General features: G+C 38.9%; 3 protein-coding genes across 6 annotated transcripts in view; 2 read left to right on the forward strand and 1 right to left on the reverse strand.

The window, feature by feature from the left end:
* tkv (thickveins) overlaps nucleotides 1-12,672 on the forward strand; it is a 77,306-nt gene extending 64,634 nt beyond the window's left edge. Inside the window, exons 1-3 of one of the 3 annotated variants that reach the window (XM_053754325.2) lie at nucleotides 5,979-6,233; nucleotides 8,942-9,132; nucleotides 10,238-12,672. In XM_053754325.2, the coding sequence (XP_053610300.1) occupies nucleotides 6,221-6,233; nucleotides 8,942-9,132; nucleotides 10,238-11,497 (1,464 nt within the window). In that variant the 5' untranslated portion in view covers nucleotides 5,979-6,220 and the 3' untranslated portion in view covers nucleotides 11,498-12,672. The other 2 variants (XM_053754327.1, XM_053754326.1) reach the window with 2 other exon arrangements.
* Nucleotides 12,673-12,939: 267 nt separating this feature from the next.
* lark lies at nucleotides 12,940-15,407 on the reverse strand. Its single transcript, XM_053754328.2, has 5 exons — nucleotides 15,237-15,407; nucleotides 14,448-15,121; nucleotides 13,894-14,165; nucleotides 13,348-13,389; nucleotides 12,940-13,207 (listed from the first exon to the last, which is right to left on the reverse strand). The coding sequence occupies exons 2-5, from the start codon at nucleotides 15,111-15,113 to the stop codon at nucleotides 13,159-13,161; spliced, it is 1,029 nt and encodes a 342-aa protein (XP_053610303.1). The 5' UTR covers nucleotides 15,114-15,121; nucleotides 15,237-15,407; the 3' UTR covers nucleotides 12,940-13,158.
* Nucleotides 15,408-16,130: 723 nt separating this feature from the next.
* Nucleotides 16,131-22,121, forward strand: part of bsk (basket) — a 100,837-nt gene continuing 94,846 nt past the window's right edge. For both annotated transcript variants that reach the window (XM_053754498.2, XM_053754500.2), the window contains exon 1: nucleotides 16,131-16,380. The gene's annotated coding sequence lies outside the window, so the exon portion shown is untranslated. The remainder of the gene's footprint in view (nucleotides 16,381-22,121) is intronic.

A 22,121-nucleotide genomic window follows, 5' to 3' on the forward strand; every position in this document is an offset into this window, starting at 1 on the left:
GGCGAACCGTCTGATATTCAAACTATTTGTATAATAATAATAACGTAATTATGATTAGTTTATTTATTAATCGAACTCAAATCTTGTAAACTTTCTAAAAGTTTATTGTTTGAATGTATGTGGTTGATGACATAAAAATCCCCTGAAATTTTAGAAAATATTATAGAATTTGCTTAATCAGTCATGAGTCTCAAATTCTAATTTGATGCTGTCTGTAGATGTTATCTTTATAAATATGTTCATAATTATCTACTGTGAATCATGTTAATGATTAGTATAAATTATTTACTGTACATATCATCAAAATAGAAGGTTGTTGAATGGAGACAGAGACAGGGCCGTAGAAACGTGGGAAAACCTGACTATATGGGCCGATCACGTACGTAACTCGTGTAATGGGAAAAGTCTTGGATGAGAAGTGCTCAAGACCGTTATGAATGGCGTGTGCAAGAGGAGACCTTCACTCAGCAGAGGGTGTAATGGTTTAAAAAGAAGAAGAGAAGATTTAAGACTGTTTCATTATCGCATGGTTGGCCAAAGGGGCTGGTGTAGGATTGAACTGTTGCCCTGCGGTTGCTCAATGTGTGAGGAAACAGATGTTCAGTGGAAGTCGTGCAGGCGCAGATCGCAAGATGGCGATGACAGAGTTATGATGTACATATATAGGTGCACTAAGCGCTAATATGCCGCAACCTTCACAGATAAGATTGCGTTCGTCGGTGCAAGTGGTACTGCGCTTGAGCCGGTGACAGCTTTTGATTCAGGTACTTTAAAAGTCTGTTTGTACTCTATCTCTTTAAATTGATCTGTCTCGATTCTGTTTTGATGACGTTGGTTAAACATCCCATAAATTATAAGAACTAAAAAAAAATTGTATAACGTTAGCTAAGCTGAAGTGGGTTTGGGTGGGTTTGGTTTGGGCTGGATATATTTACCGCATGTCGCCCGAGAGATGGGCCCGACTGGCTACCCTCCGGGTGCCAGAAGGGCATAGATAGGGGTAGGGAAGTCCGCAAAAGAGATGGCGAGATTATTTGGAAGATTTCCTGCGAGGGCAGCAAGCTGCAACCAGCAAAGATTCTTGGAAGACAGAAGGGCGGCCTCTTTCCCAGCAGTGGGGCACAACAACAGGCTACAATTAAAAAAGAATCTTAAAATTAACTGCGCGGTTTTCAAAATAATGAGCTCATCATTCATTTACAAAGTCAAACTGAGACGATGAAGACAGAATTCGAGAATCGAATTCGAGATTCGAGATCAGATTAGTGGTGAAATTATGATGATAAATAATATTATTTATTAAATATTTGCATCTTGTATTTCCAGAACATGGTGAATGACAAATTTTTGTTGTGATGATTATTTGAAGACTCTTTTTTTTAAATTGTAACACCAGTGAAAACATTACTGTGATAGTAAAATCACACATTTGTGCGCTTGTACAAACGCTCCACACTAAATGACGTCATGACTTGGTGATATGTTCGTAAAAAAAGCTGTTTGTTCGACAGCTACATTAAATATTACGTTTATGGTGATGGTTCCTTAATAAAAGTTGTTACAAAATTTTAGTTCTTTATGATTGTTGTGTTTCTTTTTAAATTTTCATACTTTTTGGAAATGGCCTTTCGTACCAATTTTAAATATTCGTATCCAGATTATATCTAGATTATATAGATTTTATCTAGATTATACATATTTTTTACAATTCTCTGACCTTTTGTCATCTACCCTATTGTCAATAATTAACTTCGGACCTGATTTTATCTGAATCTAGATTTTCTGACTGCTTTATTGCTTTCTTTTGCATTTACCTCAAGGGATAGCGGTACTGTGCGCAGTTAGCTTCGATCAATCATGCACAACACAGAAAACTTATTACGCACAATCTTTTGCAATCATGAATATGCAGGGAAGTCGATCAACATGTTAATTCAGCAACCTGGCTTACTTAAATTATACGTATGCAGAATGTTAAAGGTAGCCATGTTGGAAGTCCCCTGTCGCGCTGAGACAAATGATCTTATATTGCATGTGAAGATAAATCAGGCGTTGAAGTTAAAGAGCTTTTTTGTATCGTGTTATAATGAATGTAAATTCTGCAAGTATAAACGGCTGTGATTAAGTGTAATAACGTTATTCTGACACTAATAAATATGTTTGTATAGTTTACTATTACGGTAATGATTTATCGAGTTTTGGATGTATTGAAAATGACGTTGTTTTGAAGAATGAAATAAATAAAATTACACGCAAAAGCAAAATACCAATATTAGGTTTAGGTAATCTTGTAGACTGTAAACATTCAACGATAAAAGGAAAAATGCTGTTAAAATATTCCTAATTCCACGATTAAGGGGCAAAATAAATGGAACGATATCAATTAAGTACGTACCTATTAATAACCCATTATCTGCATTAAATTTGATTGCAAAACATACAACACAAAATCAAGAACCGATAGTAATCTTTTCCGCAAAACAAAATATTGACGCACTTATTGATTGCTTTATCAAAGAATCATTCTATTTAGATGCAAAATCTACGTTTTGAAAGCATTGTACAAAAGATAGTGTAGTGGAAGGCCATCGAAATGCAATCGAGAAGTGAGTGTTCCGTTTAATTATGAAAAATGTAATCTTTTCCGCACGATAAGACGTCACTCGTGACAACAGTCACGTATTGATATCCTTAGAAAATTAGAGACCTCGACTGGCACTGATTTACTTGTCAATATGTTTTAAAGGAAAGGTGTGGGAAGCTTCTTGAGAAAATTGAATGTTATCAGTTATAAATATATATTTCCGATTATTATGTATATTCCTTTCTAATATTACATTACCTTCCTCATTTATTTGTCATTTCAGATATATAGAACAAGTGTCTATTTATTTATTTATTAAAACACATACAAATTTACAGACTAACCCAAAATTAATTTCCTCGATTGTTTTTTACAAATTAATGAAAGACCTTTTGATATGCAAAAACTTTTATTTCGATAGATCTAGATATTCTTTTATCTGACTAGTTGACATCCGAGTTAATTATTACATACGTATATAATATGTACGTTGGGCCTATTTCATCTAATCTTTATCTTGTATCCCATAACACTTGTATAGTTACAGTAGACTTACGTATCTTAAAGATAATATCGATTTGGCACAGATCAGCCCATCAGTAAATATTGATATATAGCTTATCTGGATTCAATGAACTCCACACTGAATCCGGATTGCTAGGCATTTCTGTTATGTTTTTGAGTCTTTAGTTTGAAGTTTCCACAAAATTAATACTTAAGTTATTGTGTGCTTTCAAACTGATGAAATTTGTATATTAACTAAACTAAAATTTGCAGTCTCCACTTGCAGTCAACCACAACACAGCGTTCACCGCATGAAAGTACAAGAAGTTTGTATTACTTTTTGCAATAACCAAAGTTTGATCAATTAATCATGCATCAAAGACAAAGTTTATTTATTTGAAAAAACATGAGTTTACATCTGTCAGTAAAACTTTTTTTATTCTTATACGGTCTTACTGTATTCTGTGTGGTACCTATTGGCAATTTGTTGAAAATTATGTTTTATATTGTTAACATTTTTGAAAATTTTCAGGTAAAATGTTAAGGTATTTGTCAGTGTAATCAGTCAAAGACATGTTTGTGCGCTCGCGCAAATATTGTCATTGCCTTATCGCAGAAACGGTCATCGCCCACAGCACACAGGTGAATCCGCAACGCCAATATCAACAATATATATCATTTCAACAACCAACAAAATGCCAACTTAAACACACATTGTCGTCCGGGGACCTGCACAAGATTAAGGGTGTGTAAAAACTATTACGTAACCTGCGTTTAACCTGATACTCCTTAATCCTCTGCCCACAAAAAATGCCCAAGGGATCCAGTTTGGTTCTAAGCGGGGGGAAGCGCGGGATGCGCGGGGTCGCGGCACCTCCGAGGCGCGCCACTCTGCCGCCGAATAAATTATGTTCTTTGGGTTCCTATCACCCCGCTCCCCGCCCTGCGCAGCCCCCGGGACCTTATCGATCGAGTTGGATAATCCTAGAGGTCGCTCGCCGGCGCCTGCACTTTCGACCACGATGACCTCTTCCCCTAGCAAACTGCGATACGAATACCATTTGCAATAGTCACGACATTTGTTTGACAACGATGTAAACCTAAACATGTACTCGTGTGTGATTCTCGCAACCGAATCAAGCTTATCACAGTGCATTGACACATTTACTTTCTCCAATGATTTTTTTACTTGATCTCTATCTTGCGACAGTCAACTTGCTATCAGTACAAAGATTGAATGCGATGTTCTGTTCTACATAATTCTGTACTACATCTTGCTTGATCAATTGCCTTTTACATGTTATCTACAAATTGGTTTATGTGTTGTTGCAAAACGATGCACTTGCATTTATTTATTCATTTGTAGAGGAAACATCTGCGTCGTTTGGCGAATTCAAATGAGGTACTGCATGCCTGCGTGGAGTATCGCTGACTTATGTATGACAGCACACTCACTTTACATAAACCATGTTACCGTTGTCTACTTTAATGGCAGTTTAGATGGCGATGATTTATAATGTAATATTGATGATCTTTATGACATTGTAATTGACGTTGCAATGATGGCCATTTCCCGCGGGAAAATGTCTCCATCGACAAATAAACACTTCCAAGGAATCAAGTCTAATGTGGAAATTACGACATCGAAACCCAAATCGTGGAGCATATTAACTCTAATAAAGTCGATTTTATTTGCAAATTGATGGCCCAGACGAGCCTCAAGAACAATAGTGTCTGTTTGAGCGTGTAATTGGAATTTTTAAGTGCAATTTACATTTCATTCCGCAATCGGCAATGGCTTGTTTTTCGTGATTACTTTAATACGCTTGACTGACATGTGACCTGTACTTCAAGTAGAGACTAAATCAATATGTAAATGAATAATAAATCATTTTATGATATCGTAAAGAGATGTGATTTAGCTAAATATGTTAGGGGATTGTTGTATTTGGAAATGGACACATATGCTTTCTGCTATATGTCTGCGTTTCGTTTGCAGGAATCCTTGAGTTGCATTACGAGTAATCAATCGGTGTTACCGTTATTCATGGCATCGGCCGAGGTACAGATCTGCGAGTGACGCGGCGCGCACGTGAGGCACATATGGCCGATCGGAGAGATCGAGCATTTTGCAACGAGATAGGCTCCGTGCATGACCAAAACGGTCGAAAAGCGGCCACTCAAGCTCGTATGCCCTTACTCGGCGACCACCAACAAACATGCTTTCTACAAGACCTAGAGAAACTACTCAGATTTTATCACAACACTCCATTAGCAAAACGAAATAACACTAAAACACAAGGTTATTCCAATTATAAAATAATCGTATGTCGCGCGATTAGTGAAGTTATAGGATCGTTAGATTTTATTGGCTGCCTCTAATAACATGTGGAAGTTGGGTTATAAAGTGTGTAAGCTGTAAACTATAAAAAGCTTCAGCTTCCGACATATGTAATTTCAGGAATTTCTATCGATTTTGTGCCCTTCGCTAAATTTATATGGCATCTTTACGGCCTTTTATCAAATCAGACTCAACTAGCAATGGAAAATTTTCCGTTGCATGTTTTTCTTGACCTCTTCATGTCAGCCCTTTGATGATCATTTGTCTTGTTTGTGCATTGCGATTATAATTTCGGCTCACTACAAAGGCATGAAAGCTTTAGTTACTGCGAATAGCGATTTCGCTATCGTTTGACTGTTTGGCCTGACGCCGATGTGCCGTGCTGTTTAGATCGTGTAAACATTCGGCATTATCATCGCGGCGTCAATGAATCGCTTTCGTGTGTCTCGGATCATTGGGCGACGTTATCTGTGCCGGAGCCATGTGGAGTGTGGAGGCTGTGCAGCGGTGCATACTGCACGGGGGCGGCGCGGGCGGCGGGCGGGGCTGCCTCGCCACGCCGCGCGCTCCGCCCGACATTCGCGCCGTGACTTCCACATAGAGTGGACCCGTGCACGCCTATCTCTGTGCGCGCTCGCCGTTAACGTCTCCCGTGAGACGGCGTGCGTTGTGACTGTCCACAATAATCTCCGTAGTGTAAAAATAAAGCCGTCGACAGACGGCAGCGTCCCAAGTTATATTTAAATGATAGCGCGGACGCAGGGCCGGGCTCGCCACGAACGCTCGACGACATGAGACTGAGAAGTACGTGCCTTCGACACCTGAACTAGATCATAAATCTAAGCTTTACGCCCGCAAACACGAGTATTGTATTACCACGGTGCAAGTGTGCGAAGGTTCTCAAGTTGTGTTCTGAGACGTGTTTTATAGGTTCTGCTGTGTTGTTTGTGTCTATAATGTTCTTTGTTGCCACTGGATTGATGTGGATTGTGATCTGCGAAAGCTCGAGTGTCACTCTTTGAACTGGTTTGTAGTGGAGGATAGGTGTTGCTTTAATTATTCATCGTTTCCTGTCTTTGAGTTGTTCTGTTTGTTTAATTAAATGCGTAAAACATACGAATAAGTCAGTATATAGTTCTGTAAATTAGTAAATATATTGATAGACTAATTAGATAGTTTCAAAAACGTTATGAAACACTTGTAAGAAAACTTACTCAACTGATTGAATCCACGCTAATGACAAAGCAAGCAAGTCTTGATTCAGTTGGATGCAAACATTCCCCGAATGTTTGTTTATCTTTCCTCGGCTGTCGCCGTCGCTTACGTTATCGACTGCGGACTACTCCTACGAGTATCGTGTTTCCTTGGAAACGTCTGAATTTATATTATATGAAACTGATTTCACTATTTGCCATTCATAAAGTTGCGTACAATTTATATTAATGTCAATTACAAATTTGTTTGTTTGGGATTTGATTTAGTTTGGAAAATAGTATTAGACGATGTATCTTATTTAATCCATATTTATCATGTTTATTGCATACAATCTATCCAGCTGATATAACTTCTACGTAGTTTCTTTTATAAGATATCTAGTAACCGATTTTTCCATTACAAACTTTATGAAATTCGATACAATTACATATTTTGCTTAGTCTCCTATTGCTGGTTCTTTGAAGTAGATTCTAATCCTGTTTTGATAAGAATTTTATGATCCAAAGTTCTGCTTAATCTAATTCTAAAATTATATTTTTAAAAGGTTCATATTCGATATATCATTCTTCGTTTTCAACATGTGCAGATGGCTTACCTGCTTCAAGTCCATTGTTATTCTCGGGTCCTTTTGTGTTGTGGCCAGGGGACCCAGGACCGCGACCGAATGGCGCGCGAGATATACCTGTTCTCTTGTCTGTATGGCTGTATCCATAAAATATTTCGTGGACATGTTCGTTTTTAATTATTTAATTCGTTTCTCCACGCTCTCATATAGACGTGTGATATAATGTATCTATTAATTTTAATACTCATCATTAATTCAAGTATCTAAGCAAAGATCAGTAGTTTCGGTACATTAAATATGTATCTGTTATCGTTAAATTTAGATGTGAATTAGGCAGCGGATAATTAAGATTATGATGAATATGTAACAGGCTATTCTTGACCAGAATCAAAGGATTTCGTCACGCCACATTCCATTGAGGAGTCTCAATGACTGTTGAATGCTTATTTTTATAATCAATGCTGACTTCTGTAACATTAAATCTCTTATTCATCAAATGAAGCGTATATTCTTTTAAAAACAGCATTATTATCTCATACTAATCCTAACTAACATTATAAATACGAAAGTTTGATTGTTACTTTTGTACGCTCTTTCTGCTTAACCAATCTTTTTGAAATATCACATAAAAGTAGTTAGAGGTACGGAGAAGTTCATAAGGTACCTTTCGTCCCGGAAAAATAAATGTTTCCGGGGGAAATTGACGCGGGCGAAGCCACGGGCAACAGCTTGAAAAAACTAAATGCGGAATCAATTTTATAGTTCACTGGTTTACCTATAAACTACACCACAATAACTTTCAGATGACAATCAGAATGCTTCTTTAATAGTCTTTGAGTTTTTTTCCGTATAAAAAGTCGGAAAAATCTTCGAATGCCTCCTCAGTTTCCTAGATAAATCGTCCTTGCAGTGATCTTGTATTTTTTCCGACGTTGTTTGTGCTGCTCTGTTGTTTCTTTTCTAGATGTCTAAAGCTTTGTATAATATTTATACAACGTAAATATTGAAATTGTGCAAATCATCATAGTCTAGACGAATCTTCGCACAATTGTTATTTCAATTACAAGCCTATCAGGCGGGTTGTAAACATTATCTGTTACGTTCGACGTAAAACCACAGTATCATAATGTTATGTATGAGGACAATGTGATATCTAGTAAAATATAATTGGCATAGTTCTTAAAGTTAGTATGAATAGATTACTTCAGTATAAACTGAAATTTGCTAAACCTAGAAAAGCGTGAAAATAATTTTTATATGTCCAAGTGCTTAATGTATCTATCTTTCATGCTATATTTGTCATTAGCCTTTTGGTAGATTCAGTTGTATGTGGTGCTAGAGTTTTGAAAATTTATGTGTGATATTTTGAAAAAAAAAGTCCACATTTTTTGTCTCTGAATAAAATATGTAACAACTTAATTCAGTTTCTTGTAATTTTATCATACAAGCAAAACTTGCAAATTTATCAGTTATTATTTCTTCAAAGCGAAACTTCTATGTATAATATGGTATACATCTGTTCTCAACAGAACATATGTTATAATAATTGAAAACGCAAAAAATGAAATACGATAAACATAATAAAAAAAAATATACCTAATAGTAATATTGATAATAAGTTTGACTAGTATGATAAACATTTCATATAATAAGTACGTAGTTACACAATGTATCTAACACCATATTGTGACAAATCCTAAAAGAAGTATTAAAATGTTGTTTTGCATTGCAGGTGTGGCCGTGTTGCAGTGCGAGTGTTCGGGCCCTAGGGCGTGCCCGGATGGCTCCTCCAACGGCACGTGCACCACCCAGCCCGGCGGCTACTGCTTCGTGGCCGTCGAGGAGGTCCTCGACGAGGTCGGCAGCGTCGTCAGGGACAGGACCACTGGCTGTCTGCCGCCTGAGGAGGCTGGATTTATGCAAGTGAGTAGTCATTCTCTAGCATGTAGTATCGTATCATATGACTCGTCTTACTCGATCGCTGGCTTGCTGCCGCCTGAGGGGGCTGGATTTATGCAAGTGAGTAGTCATTCTCTAGCATGTAGTATCGTATCATATGACTCGTCTTACTCGATCGCTGGCTTGCTGCCGCCTGAGGGGGCTGGATTTATGCAAGTGAGTAGTCATTCTCTAGCATGTAGTATCGTATCATATGACTCGTCTTACTCGATCGCTGGCTTGCTGCCGCCTGAGGGGGCTGGATTTATGCAAGTGAGTAGTCATTCTCTAGCATGTAGTATCGTATCATATGACTCGTCTTACTCGACCGCTGGCTTGCTGCCGCCTGAGGGGGCTGGATTTATTAAAGTGAATAGTAGTAGTGGCTTTAGCTTGTAGACTTTGACGATCATGACCTGATGACTCGCGCTACAGCCTGAGGCTGGTTTTATGCAAGTGAGTTGAGAGGCCCTAAGTTGAATTACATTATTTTTTTTCAATCTTATCGAGTGTGTTATATTTAAATGTAATAGTGAATCATTGTGCAGACACGAGGGTCAAGAGTCACCGAAAGGAGGATTCGAATCTGGGATAAAATGAATCAATAAACTCAATCTGGAATTCCATGGGGACGTCAATCGTTTTTTGCTAATTAATGGCGTCACTGGTCATGTGAGGTCCTCACGTATCCTAGGTATTTTGTTTTTATACAAACATTAAGAATGTTGATGAAAAGACTTCATGAAAAGATCAAGAGCATATTTTAATCACAGTATGTGTGAAATAAATCGTCTTTTTCCTCTTTAAAACCAGGCAATAGGCATAACTCTATTTGACAAAGCTTAACACCAATAAAATAAATCCATTAGACGTCGTAGTAATTCTAGCCATTGCCACACCTTCGCCCCAATTGATAAAGGAAAATGAGTAATAAATTACTTAACGATTTCTGGCTACTGTTTATCTTCAAAACTGGCCTCGTTCCTATTTGTTTTTTAGATATAAATGTAGCTAATTCTCATAACATTACGTGTCCTCATAGTGTCGTGTTCTTATAACATTAATTAAAACCTATTTAATTTTTTTTCAGTGCAAAAGTTCACAAGTCCCACATCAGCATCCTAAAGCGATCGCGTGCTGCAATGACGGCGACTTCTGCAATCGTCCGCTGTCGCCGCAGCTGCCGGAGCCGCCGCCGGACGTGACGGAGGCGCCGGGCGCGCGCCCGCACGTCCCCGGCAGCCCCACCATCTTCCTCGCGGCCGCGCTCTGTATCGCCCTCGTAGCGTTCGTCGCCGCCTTCGTCCTCCTCTTCCGCAGAAGACGACGCGGCTGCAAACGACCCCCCACCCCGCCTACGCACTCCCATCACGCCGAAATATCCTCAGGCTCCGGATCCGGACTACCCCTCCTGGTCCAGAGGACCGTCGCCAAACAGATACAAATGGTAGAATCCATTGGCAAAGGACGCTATGGAGAAGTCTGGTTGGCTAAATGGCGCGGAGAAAAGGTCGCCGTCAAAGTCTTCTTCACGACCGAAGAGGCCTCCTGGTTTCGCGAAACTGAAATTTATCAGACTGTTCTAATGCGACACGAGAATATACTCGGCTTTATTGCAGCGGATATCAAAGGAACGGGATCATGGACTCAGATGCTGCTCATCACGGATTACCATGAGAATGGATCGTTGCATGACTACCTTCAAACCGTCGTCCTGGATACGCACAGCATGATAACCATGGCGTACTCGATAGTAAGCGGGCTGGCTCATCTGCACATGGATATCTTCGGCACGAAAGGCAAACCGGCGATCGCCCACCGCGATATCAAAAGCAAGAACATTCTAGTGAAACGGAACGGGCAATGCGCCATTGCGGACTTCGGACTCGCGGTGCGCTTCGTAGCCGAGAGGAACGAAGTGGACATCGCGCCGAACACTAGAGTCGGCACGCGGCGCTACATGGCGCCCGAAGTGCTCGACGAGAAGCTCGACGTGACCAACTTCGAGGCGTTCAAAATGGCCGACATGTACTCTCTGGGCCTGGTGCTGTGGGAGATGAGCAGGAGGTGCGCGACCGGCGACAAACGGCAGTACGTGGAGAGCTACGCGCTGCCGTACCAGGAGTTCGTGCCGTCGGACCCGTCGTTCGAGGACATGCACGCGGTGGTGGTGTCGGCGGGCACGCGGCCTCCTGTGCCCGCGCGGTGGCTGAGCGCGGAGCCGCTGAGCGCGCTGGTGACGGTGATGGCGGAGTGCTGGCACCACAACCCGCCCGTGCGGCTGACGGCGCTGCGCGTCAAGAAGACGCTCTCCAAGTACGTCACGGAGACCACGATCAAGCTCGTGTGACGCTCTATATGTGTATCGTTCCTGTAAATATGTGATGCTATGACGTTTTGTGACTTTGAGTTCGAGTTCCTCGATATATTTATTTGTACGCGACACCCTCCGTAGCGATCCCGTCGATTAGAATTCTGATTCTGCCCGACCACCGTATGTTTAAATCTCAGTATTGTTAAGTTTATTCGGACACCAGTGAAAAGATATTTTGTTTAGTTCGCTTCGGATCACTTTATGAATTCTACGGTCCCGCCGGAATCTCTCGGAAACTATTATGAGTTTAGTTCTTAAATGTTTTATTTTATGATTGTTACGTATAATAAATACGAAGGGTTTTTGTATATTGAAAAATTGTCGTCTTCCGTTTTGATAAGCAATCTACTTGACCGCGGCGAGGTAGCTTAGAATATACTCTGGTTATGTTTCTAAATGAAGATGAAACTCTGATTCGCGATACATTTTTGCTTCCTCAGTTACGACGAAATTACTTAACGTACTGCTAAAATTTAATTTATGTTCACGTCATCTGCATCTGGGTCTTTCCATAAATGTTCATGGTACGTAGACATTGGCCAAAATACCCAGATTGTGCGAATATGTATCGGGAATCTTTGTTGCAACCTAAGCGTTAGCAACGCACTGTAGTACTTGTTACAGATATTTGTACCAAGATAAATTGTGATATTTTGACAATAAGATACATAATGTACAAACGATCGATTCAAAATTGTACTTTCTCACGTAGCAATAGAGTTCATTTCACATTCAAACAATGAGCCATTGTAGTTCGTACTTAAAGTTGTTGAAAAGACTAATGTAGTGCGAGTATTAATGTTACGGTATGAAAAGCTGTGTCTTATGGAGCCTTCGCCACGTTTAGTATTAATTAACATGGTTTAGTTATTATATTGCGTTGCCCTCGGTCTCACGTCATTATTAAATTGAATTGCCTTATGAATTACTCAAAATTCCCACCAAATAGTTGTTTCAAATCAAATTGTCAATTTAGTAAAGTGCCCCCGATCTTTTTAAAATGTAAATAAAGTGAAACCGAGCGGCCTCGTGGCATTTAGTGCGCCGTTGCGCCCTGTACAGTGTTTTGTAAATATAGTTTAGTAACATTGCATAGGTATCTAATACATGTTGATAGATAAGGTACGAATAAAATATTAATGGACGTATAATTGACATTTTATTTACCTAGTTGGTAAGACCTAAGTAATGTATTCTGATAACTGCTGCGTGTTGGTCATGGATTTAGTAAGTACTTCCGGAGTACCTACTAATGGGTCCTAGTCAAGAGTCAGCCTATGTATGGATCAAGAACTGAACCAATAAAGATGGCTGCTTTGAAACGTCAATTTGACAGAAGTTTGTGTTGGGTGAAATAAAAAACCACTTCATCCCGATATCCCGCCGCCGTTAACGGAAGGATAAAGTCGAAACTAACATTTGTACTTAAAAATGAGATTTATTCACTTATTTACATTCCTTCACGATAAAATTCGTTCCACATTCATACATATCACTAAAACTATAATAGAAATTGCCATTTCAGTCAATCCTCCACTTTAACAAAATAGTCTATAAATTGATTTTTCGGACAGTCAAGAAATAGGTACTAATAAGACCACTCATCATCTCCATGACTCTTGAAGACTAAGTGCACGCTAGTACGGCGCGTATCTTCGTGACGGAGATGGTCCACGCATTCCAGGTCTGAAAATAAACGTATCAATAAGATAAGCCATACATTTGCATTGCCACATGGGATACTTTCACTTTAAAATACCATTTAAGATCTAAAGGGAAAAAAGTAACACGATGCTATACTTAAAGAATTATGATAATAAATTTACCTTCTATCATCAAATGTGTCACGGCTGAAGTCTTCATACATGCTGTAAATAAAAAATAGTATTTGTTAAGGATAAAAATATAATTAACTTTGAATTATTTGAGATTAGATGCCACTTCCAATCATTGTAAACATAGCCAAGCAGTGGACTTCTTAGGAATGAAATAAATGTGGCTGATGGAGGAGATAAGAGAAATACCATATTATAAAACTCGCTCACCATCACTATCTTCAATATAGTAGTACCCGTCAGAGTTTGTATTGTACCTATTTTGTAAACAGTTTAAATTTAGCTAGCTAAAAGTGCTGATTGAGAATATGAAAATTAAATATATAATGGATTAGACTTAAATATTATAAAATTTAGGAACCTTATGATAAGATCCACTTCAAAATATTGTAATCAACTTGATATCAGGTAAATGAAATGATGTATTAAAAACTAATAAAAGTAAAGATTGAGGTTTTAATGGTATAAATCTACTGAAGATGTCTAATAATTGAAAAATGCAGTCTTGATATATAGTTACAAATGTTTTAGTCTTACCCGCGGGACATTTGAGGCCCGCGCGGAGGGCTGCGACGACTGAACATAGCATCGTACGACGACCGCATGGCTCCCATACTACTGCGCATGGGGGGCAAGCTGGGCATTGGTGGCATGGGCTCTCGGCGTAGGGGCGGCGAGGCGAAGTCCCCGCGAGCGCCGCGTGACGCCCCCATGTCTAACCCGCGGGACCCACCCACAGGGTAGCGACGCTCAAACATCTCACGAGGAGAGTCAAAACGGGCACGATCATAGTACCCATCATAGGGATCCTGTTATAAACAAATATATTACTATGTGTCTGGAAAGTGAAATCAAATTATATTTCATTAAAATTTGAAACATGTGTTGCTATAGTATTGAATTTCATGTTTTGCTATAGTATTGAAAGTATTTAAGCAAAGGAATGTAGCATCACAGAGCCCGCTGTGTGGTGTTAACGTACCGGGACTAAATAGGTACCGCGTGCGGAGATACATACTCGCGCTCGGCCTACGTGATGCAGCGGTCATAGATAAACCGGCGGAACGAAATAAAAGATTGAGACGCGTTACCCCAAATCCTCCCATCATGCGATCGCGGAGGAACGGCGGCGGCGGCGGCGGAGGGTAGGGGTCGCGGCCGAAAGCTCGATCGCGGAAACCGTTCCGGTCCGGGCCCATCGCCTTAGGGCACTCCTTGGACCAGTGCCCACCGCGACCGCAGCGGTAGCACTGCTCGGGGTCGCCCATGCCCGGCCGTTGCCGGACACGGCTCGTAGAGATCTGCACCTTCATAGCTTGCCCGTCGACCATCATACCGTTCAGCTCTTTGATAGCTTCGTTCACGTCGCCCGACGCGTCCAAGTGCACGAATCCATAGTTACGAACGATATCGCATTCGACGACCGTGCCATACTTCTGAAATAGCTCGCGAACTTCGGGCGCGCGCGTCTTGTCTGTTAGGTTACCGACGAATATTTTTGTGGTCGGCGTCGACGGTGCCTTTCGACTCTTCGCAGCCTCTATTTTAATAGCTTGACCATGAACCATCTCTCCGTTTAAGTTCTGAATGGCTTCGCGACCGACTTGTTCATTTTCCATGTGGACGAAACCGTAATTTCTGACGATATCGCATTCTACGACGGTACCGTATTTTTCGAACAGCGGTCTAAGATCGGCGTCCGTCGTTTTATCGGAAAGATTCCCGACGAAGATTTTGAAAGTACCGGCGCCCGGCATTTTAGTTTCTGAAACGCATACATAATTTGACGAAATGAGTCAGCAGCGTTCATGGCAAAAGTAGTACTCGTAGAAACGTGAGAGGTTTACAGGGAGAATACAAAGTGAAGTAGTACTACTTACCTTCCGCTATCTTGGCGAATATACAGGAAACAACAAACTGCAAAAAAGTGTATCACAATTACACTAACAAAACTACTAACAAAGCACTTTTCTAGTAACTGTAAAACCCACGCTACAACACTGCAACTCAACGAAATGGCGTCCGTCCGACCAACCGAGTAAAAATATTTTTTTTTCTTTGCATTTTGTCTTTGGTCTTGTCAATGACAGGACAGGAACTTCGTTGCCAGTTATGGCTGATTTACATTGAGCCAACAACCGGATCATTGGCTTCAGTGGCACTGGATCCAGTACCACTAATACAAAACCTAAACTAATAATAGTTCATTTATCTGTGGTACCTAGCCGTTTACATTAATTTAGCCATGGGGTAGCAAGTGTGGCAACAAGTTTTAACAATAAGTACACCATATCTTCTTAAAAAGAGAAAGCAAATATACATTTTATAAAATCAAAAATAACGTGTACTGTGTAACTGTGGTGGAATTTAATCCAGTCGCTGGATCCAGTGATTTTGGATCCAGTAGCTGGATTAATTTTAGTAGATCCTTAGTCATAAATAGTCTGTGGACACCGGTTGCGTAGATTCGTTTGTAAAGATGGCTATTCACTATTCGTAAATCTATATGAGTCGTCAGGTCAGGTCAGATACACACCTACAAGCGCGGCCGCTCCGAGTCCGCACATATTGAGTTGTAGAATCCAAAAAAACTTATCAGGAATCCGAATTCGGAAACCTAAGCGATGACATTTTAGAAAATCGCTGTTGGAAACTTGAACTTGAATCCTAATTCGGAAAACAAATGTATACGGCCACGATTAATATTTGGTTTTGCTCACTATTTTAAAAGCCAATAAATGTAAATGTCACTGTCACTGATTTTCCTTTGACGATTTGACAAGTGGGAATGGGAATCGAATGGGAAATGGGACTCTCTTTCACTCACGATTTAATATTAAGCAAGAGCAAGAAGCGATCTTTTTTATCGGTTTTCTGCGGTGTCAATTACTTATTAGGCTTCAATCTGAGTTTCAATAAATAATTAGCTATTTATTTAAATTTACGTTAATTATATCCACCTTTGAAGTGTTTGTGTGTAAGCAGTAATTCTCATCGCCTTGCAGAGCTGCAATAGGTTTACAGGTAAGCTATTATTCAATAATATTTTTATACCATACCATCGACTATAGGTGTGGCGGTTTATGTATTAATGATGAATTATTACCGTAAATGATCTACTAACATTATTTTTCTACATACCTTATCCCATTCACTTGGGGTCGAGTTACCTCGTACACCTGCGCCAGAGAACTCTACCTCTGGTTGTCATGGGGTGTAAGTATATTTTGCCTGATCCCTTAACATTCATATGACAGATAATTAATACTTTGTCTCTAATGAAATAAGGTACAATTATTATTTTATTACAATGCTAACAATTGTCAGTTTAATTGATTGGCATGATCAATGAAGTATAGGTGGTCCCTTGGATGAAATGTTCCCAGAATCGGAGGATTGATCATCTCTGATGCTTGGGCTGCTGTCCCCAATGAGGAAATATTATTAAAAAATAGGTAGTTGTTAATAGTAATTCAATGTACTTTTTGTTTCTTTTTTTATGTAAAATCATTTGTAGTACTGTTTTAATGTATAAGTCTATTTGAATCGTCCTGAAATAATTTTTTGTAGCGTCCTCAAATATTTTCCTTGGAGATTTTTTTGTATTGATTGATATTGATTTTTGTGATGATTATTTTGTAAAAAAGTTATAGCATACATGTATAAATAGTTAATGTTTTGTTTTATTAGCCTGTTCAATTCTAACCTTTTTCTACTTGGGGAACTGGGTGAATTGGTTTATTTATTTAAAATGTTAATATATTACATAATACAAAATTACAAAAAAATATGTACAAACAGTGGACTTAACAACATGTGGCATTCTCTACCAGTCAACCACAACACCAAACAGAGATGATTGTGCAATGGTTCTAGAATGGGAGGACCACTCATTCACCTGGAGCTTGCATGGTCAGCCTCATTCGGTTATTTATTTATTATATGGCAGTTGTTTGTCACAGTTACAATTTAAATTTACATTTCATTGACAATCAACAGCTTCACTCATGAAGTTTTGTCAAATAGGTTTTTTTTGATGTGAGCATCTTTGTTGAACATCCCTTATGAGTTGTTTAAATATATTAAATAAATAAATATATAAGGACAAATCACACAGATTGAGCTAGCCCCAAAGTAAGTTCGAGACTTGTGTTATGGGATACTAACTCAATGATACTATATTTTATAGCAAATACATATATAGATAAACATCCAAGTCCCGGATCAATCAGAAAAAGATCATTTTCCATCATGACCCGACCGGGGATCACTGGTGAAACTACTTAATTAATTTTAATTGACCAATGAATTAGCAAGAGTAAACAAAAGTTAACTACATTGCTAATTTGGTTATACATTGTATATATTTATTAGTTTAGTATTGAAAAGTAAGTAAAAGGCTTGGGTATTTCCTACAACCAAACATATGTATTTCGCATTCTTCATAATAGACCGGCGGCGCCTAGTTGGTCGCGATCACAGTCCTATTATGCAATACATGGCCGCGTCACACACATTTTATATTCAGTTTCACAAAGCGGAGAGGCAATGAATGGCGCACATGTAATGCTGCCGTGACAGGGGTGTGGAAGGGAGATAGTGGGAGTTAGAAGGAGACGGACACCGCTCGATACCCCCGTATTGTAGGGGCGCGTCGCACCCCGCGCCTCTTTCAAGAGGGTTATGTAAGTCGCTCCTTTCTCTATGGGAAGTGGAAGGAATATTTGTACACACTTGTTTTATTGGCTTTTATATTTGCATTCTGCAGATTGTAACAGCCCGTTGGAGAGTTTCGCGAAGTTAAATTCGTTACAGTAAAAACTATGCACTGTATTAGGTATTATAAAAACTTAACATGCTTATGACAAATATCTTTCCCCCTTTTTATATATTGACGACCTCCGTGGCCTAATGGTCACCATGCCGGACTACTACACTAGAGGTCCCGGGTTCGATCCCCGGTCAGATCAACATGGAAAATTATCTTTTTCAGAATGACCTGGGTATTGGATGTTCATCTATATGTATATGTTATAGAATATCGTTGAATAGTATCCCATAACACATGTTTCGAACTTACTTTGGGGCAACTCAATCTGTGTGATTTGTCCTTATATATTTTTATATTCTTGGAGCTACGCTTCTATATGTTAATTCAGGAAGGGAATTTGATTTCGGAAGCCTCATAATTAGAAAAACTGCTGTCTACAAGATAAGATTCTGTAAACAAGGCTTAATCAACCTTGCACGTTTTTGTTGTCTTTGGCTGTGAAGTGGCGAAGCCGAAGAATTCGACTGTAATTTTACGATCGGCCTCCTGACTCACGCCTACCCGTTGAGAATGCTTTCATCGTCAAGTCTGCTGACTTGACTGCTGATAGCATTTATACCCTTGTCGTCTCCTACGACATACACTGTATAATGTAGTAGTAGATTGGTTGGTTGGCGCGACCACACACCTGTCCAGAAGACTGTCAACTCTAAATGCATTGTTGTGTAAAGCAATTCAATACCGCGCTCCTACCGCAATGCATTTTTAAACTTTACGAAATTTTCTACTCTTTTGTCTTTTATTTGGTGTCTTGGCGTTCCTCACCATAACTTTCTTTTTTCCTGCTTCAGTTGGATATTTTCCGTTTGTGGTATTTTTACGTTTTTTATTTGTAAACTAGCGGCCCGTCCCGGCCTCGCTCGGTTAAAACTATAATAAATTATACACTTAAACCTTCCTCAGGAATCACACTATCTATTTATAAAAACCGCATCAAAATCCGTTGCGTAGTTTTAAAGATCTAAGCGTACATATGGAGAGACAGCTTGAAGCGTCTTTGTTTTATACTATGTAATGATAGTTTATTGTCAGTACTTAGAACGTTACAATACAATTTCAGTGCATGTTTTTCTGTGATCAAGGTGAATATTTCGACTTTTATATTTTTTCCCGTGCACTAAATTACAATAAATCTGTACAGTAGATTTTGTGTGAATGAATAACAAACATCCTAACTTTCGCATTGTTAATATATATGTAGGTAATGAGACATTTAGGAACTATGATATTAGTAGATTATAGAAATGATGATGAAATGAAGATTCCAGATTATTCTGCAAACGAATATTAAGCCTTTCGCGTCCCTAATCCTTTCGGCAGTTTTCGTGTATGCCTTTGTCACTGTGCAAATTTCAGACACAATGGATAGGCTCCATCCATCAGTCAGGATTCCCCTAATTTTCCGGACATTTTTCGATACATGCGGGGAAAAAATTTGGATTGGCTGCCCGTGAAGACCTTTTTATCTTGCCGTTTCGTATTTATTTATTTAAACTTTAATGCATATAATACAAATAGTAAAAATACCAGTTGGACTTCATGCTAAAGGCATTATCTAACAGTTAACCATTGTGTCATACAGATAATGCTAATAAGCTGTTTAGGTTGGCAGAAACGTTCCAGTCCCAAAGTCGGGCAAAGGCCGCTCTCCCGTTCGTTCTTAGGTTATGTTGAAAACTTTTTCAGTATTATGAGATTGCGACACAAGGCACATAATAATAAAGATTTCTCAAATAATAACGAATAGCACTACTGCCATCCTTATAATAAGTTCCAGACTAGATCGAGGCTAAGATTATGTGTAAACTAGATGTTGCCCGGGGCTTCGCTCCCGTGGGAATTTTGAGATAAAATATAGTCTGTAGCAATCTTGGATAATGTACCTTTCTAATGGTAAAAGATTTTTTGAAATCGGTTCGGTAGTTTCGGAGATTACCCGCCTCAAACATACAAACTCACAAATGCTGACCTCTTTATAATAATAGTATAGATTATCCAGATTAAGAAAAGCTGAATCGAATCCTCATTTAGAAACACATATGAATTATAGATAACGCGTTTGAACTTTACGGAAACTTCGCCCACACAGATACCAAAGTTGAAACTAGGGTTGCTAGATCAGAAAACTAATCTATCTCGATAAATTTATGACTTTGCAAATGTCAATATTATTATAATATTGGCATATTGGGCCCTTCATTTCGTTTCGATGATAAATAAATAAAAATCAACGCTTTCTAGATTGACACTCTTGATTATTATAAAATGGCAACTCAGGCGAATTTTGATTAGCCAAAACGTTTTATGCTAAATTTTTAACATTTCTATATTTTCATATATTTCTGACGCCTGGTAACCCTGACTGAACCTAGCAGATAGTAACTTTTGGAACAGACTCCACCCGCCAACTCCCCGAACATAATTACGTATCTCATACAAATTACGATATCTAATTCCCTCTTAATGAGATCTTTGGCAGACCCTCTTTGCCCCGGGCAGAATTTCTCGTGCGTGGACCTATTGAGAGCGTTTTTAACTTGTATACAGAAGGTAGTAGAAGAAAAGTAATATTTCTGTTTGTTAATGTGTCACCACTCTCTCATCTTCGAGTATTTCATCTTTCATTCGGAGCTGTGACGCGCCAAAGCCCAGGGTTATCGTAAAAATGTTGATGACACCCATGGATTTAGTGACAACCGGAGTTCCTACTAATTACATGGTGTCACCATTTATTTTTAATGTTTCTGTTTCTCGTACGTAACAGGGAATTTTGTGTTTATATATTAATGATGAATTATTACCGTAAATGATCTACTAACATTATTTTTCTACATACCTTATCCCATTCATTTGGAGTCGTACACCTGCACCAGAGAACTCTGCCTCTGGTTGTCATGGGGTGTAAGTATATTTTGCCTGATCCCTTAACATTCATATGACAGATAATTAATATTTTGTCTCTAATGAAATAAGGTACAATTATTATTTTATTAGAATGCTAACAATTGTCAGTTTAATTGATTGGCATGATCAATGAAGTATAGGTTTTTTCATTCATTCATTTAATTCCTGCTTCGAACTTTGCACATTTACTTAGATTTTTGTAATGTTTTTGACATTGGGATTCCTGTAGGGTGCAAGTTGTTGGCATTGTATTTCCGCGATCAGCACTTAATTTTCATCAGTTTTCGCGCACTCTATGACTTGTTATTCTTCTATGTTTATTTATTACAACACCAGTATCCGAGCTACGGTAATGAAGGCCCAGAATTAATTATGATAATCTTTCCCGCTCTGAGCCGTGAGATAATGAGAGCTGAGCCGATGTTGGCTGCGCTTGGATCCCAAAGTTACGCTAAACTGCATCGCAAGCAGAATCCCGCCAAAACTTTGATGTAAACAACACACAAAGGCAATAATTATCTAGTGCTAATAGTTGCTAAGTTTGTATTAGATTATTTTTTTAAACATTGTCTGTATTTCGATGTTCCGTTGATTTGTCGTAAACTGCATTGTAAATAGTATTGTATCTCTGTAATAGGCGCTGTAGGCTGTGTGTCCGTGATAATTCCGGAATACTACCTAGTGTTAATCTATGTGGGACACCACACTTTTATTAAAATTACCTTGGCTATCACTTTTTTACCTATACCTACTAGCTCTATTCTAAAACCCTTATTCATAAAAAAATAAATTGGTTTGATAATCTCAACTGTTGACGGAGGGGGAGTAATGTGTGCGTCTTGGAACAGTATGAACGTGATTGCTAATTAAGGCAAAATATTATTACATACTATATTTTTTTAATTCTTTATAACAATCGCGTTTGGTTATTCGGTCAATAGTGCTGTTTGTTGCTGTATAAGAGTCGCTACACTCTCTTTATCTTTTACTTATATAGTGTCCAATCACATTACGTTTTAGTTACATGAAC

The sequence above is a fragment of the Plodia interpunctella genome, chromosome 14 (assembly GCF_027563975.2).
Source record: "Plodia interpunctella isolate USDA-ARS_2022_Savannah chromosome 14, ilPloInte3.2, whole genome shotgun sequence".
In the NCBI taxonomy this organism is placed as follows: domain Eukaryota; kingdom Metazoa; phylum Arthropoda; class Insecta; order Lepidoptera; family Pyralidae; genus Plodia; species Plodia interpunctella.

Coding starts and splice junctions, on each gene's coding strand:
- lark (XM_053754328.2), bottom strand. CDS start 15,113: ATGCCGGGCGCCGGTACTTTCAAAATCTTCGTCGGGAATCTTTCCGAT. Junction 14,166..14,447: donor GCATGATGGGAGGATTTGGG/GTAACGCGTCTC, acceptor TGTTTATAACAG/GATCCCTATGATGGGTACTA. Junction 13,208..13,347: donor GACACATTTGATGATAGAAG/GTAAATTTATTA, acceptor GTTTATTTTCAG/ACCTGGAATGCGTGGACCAT.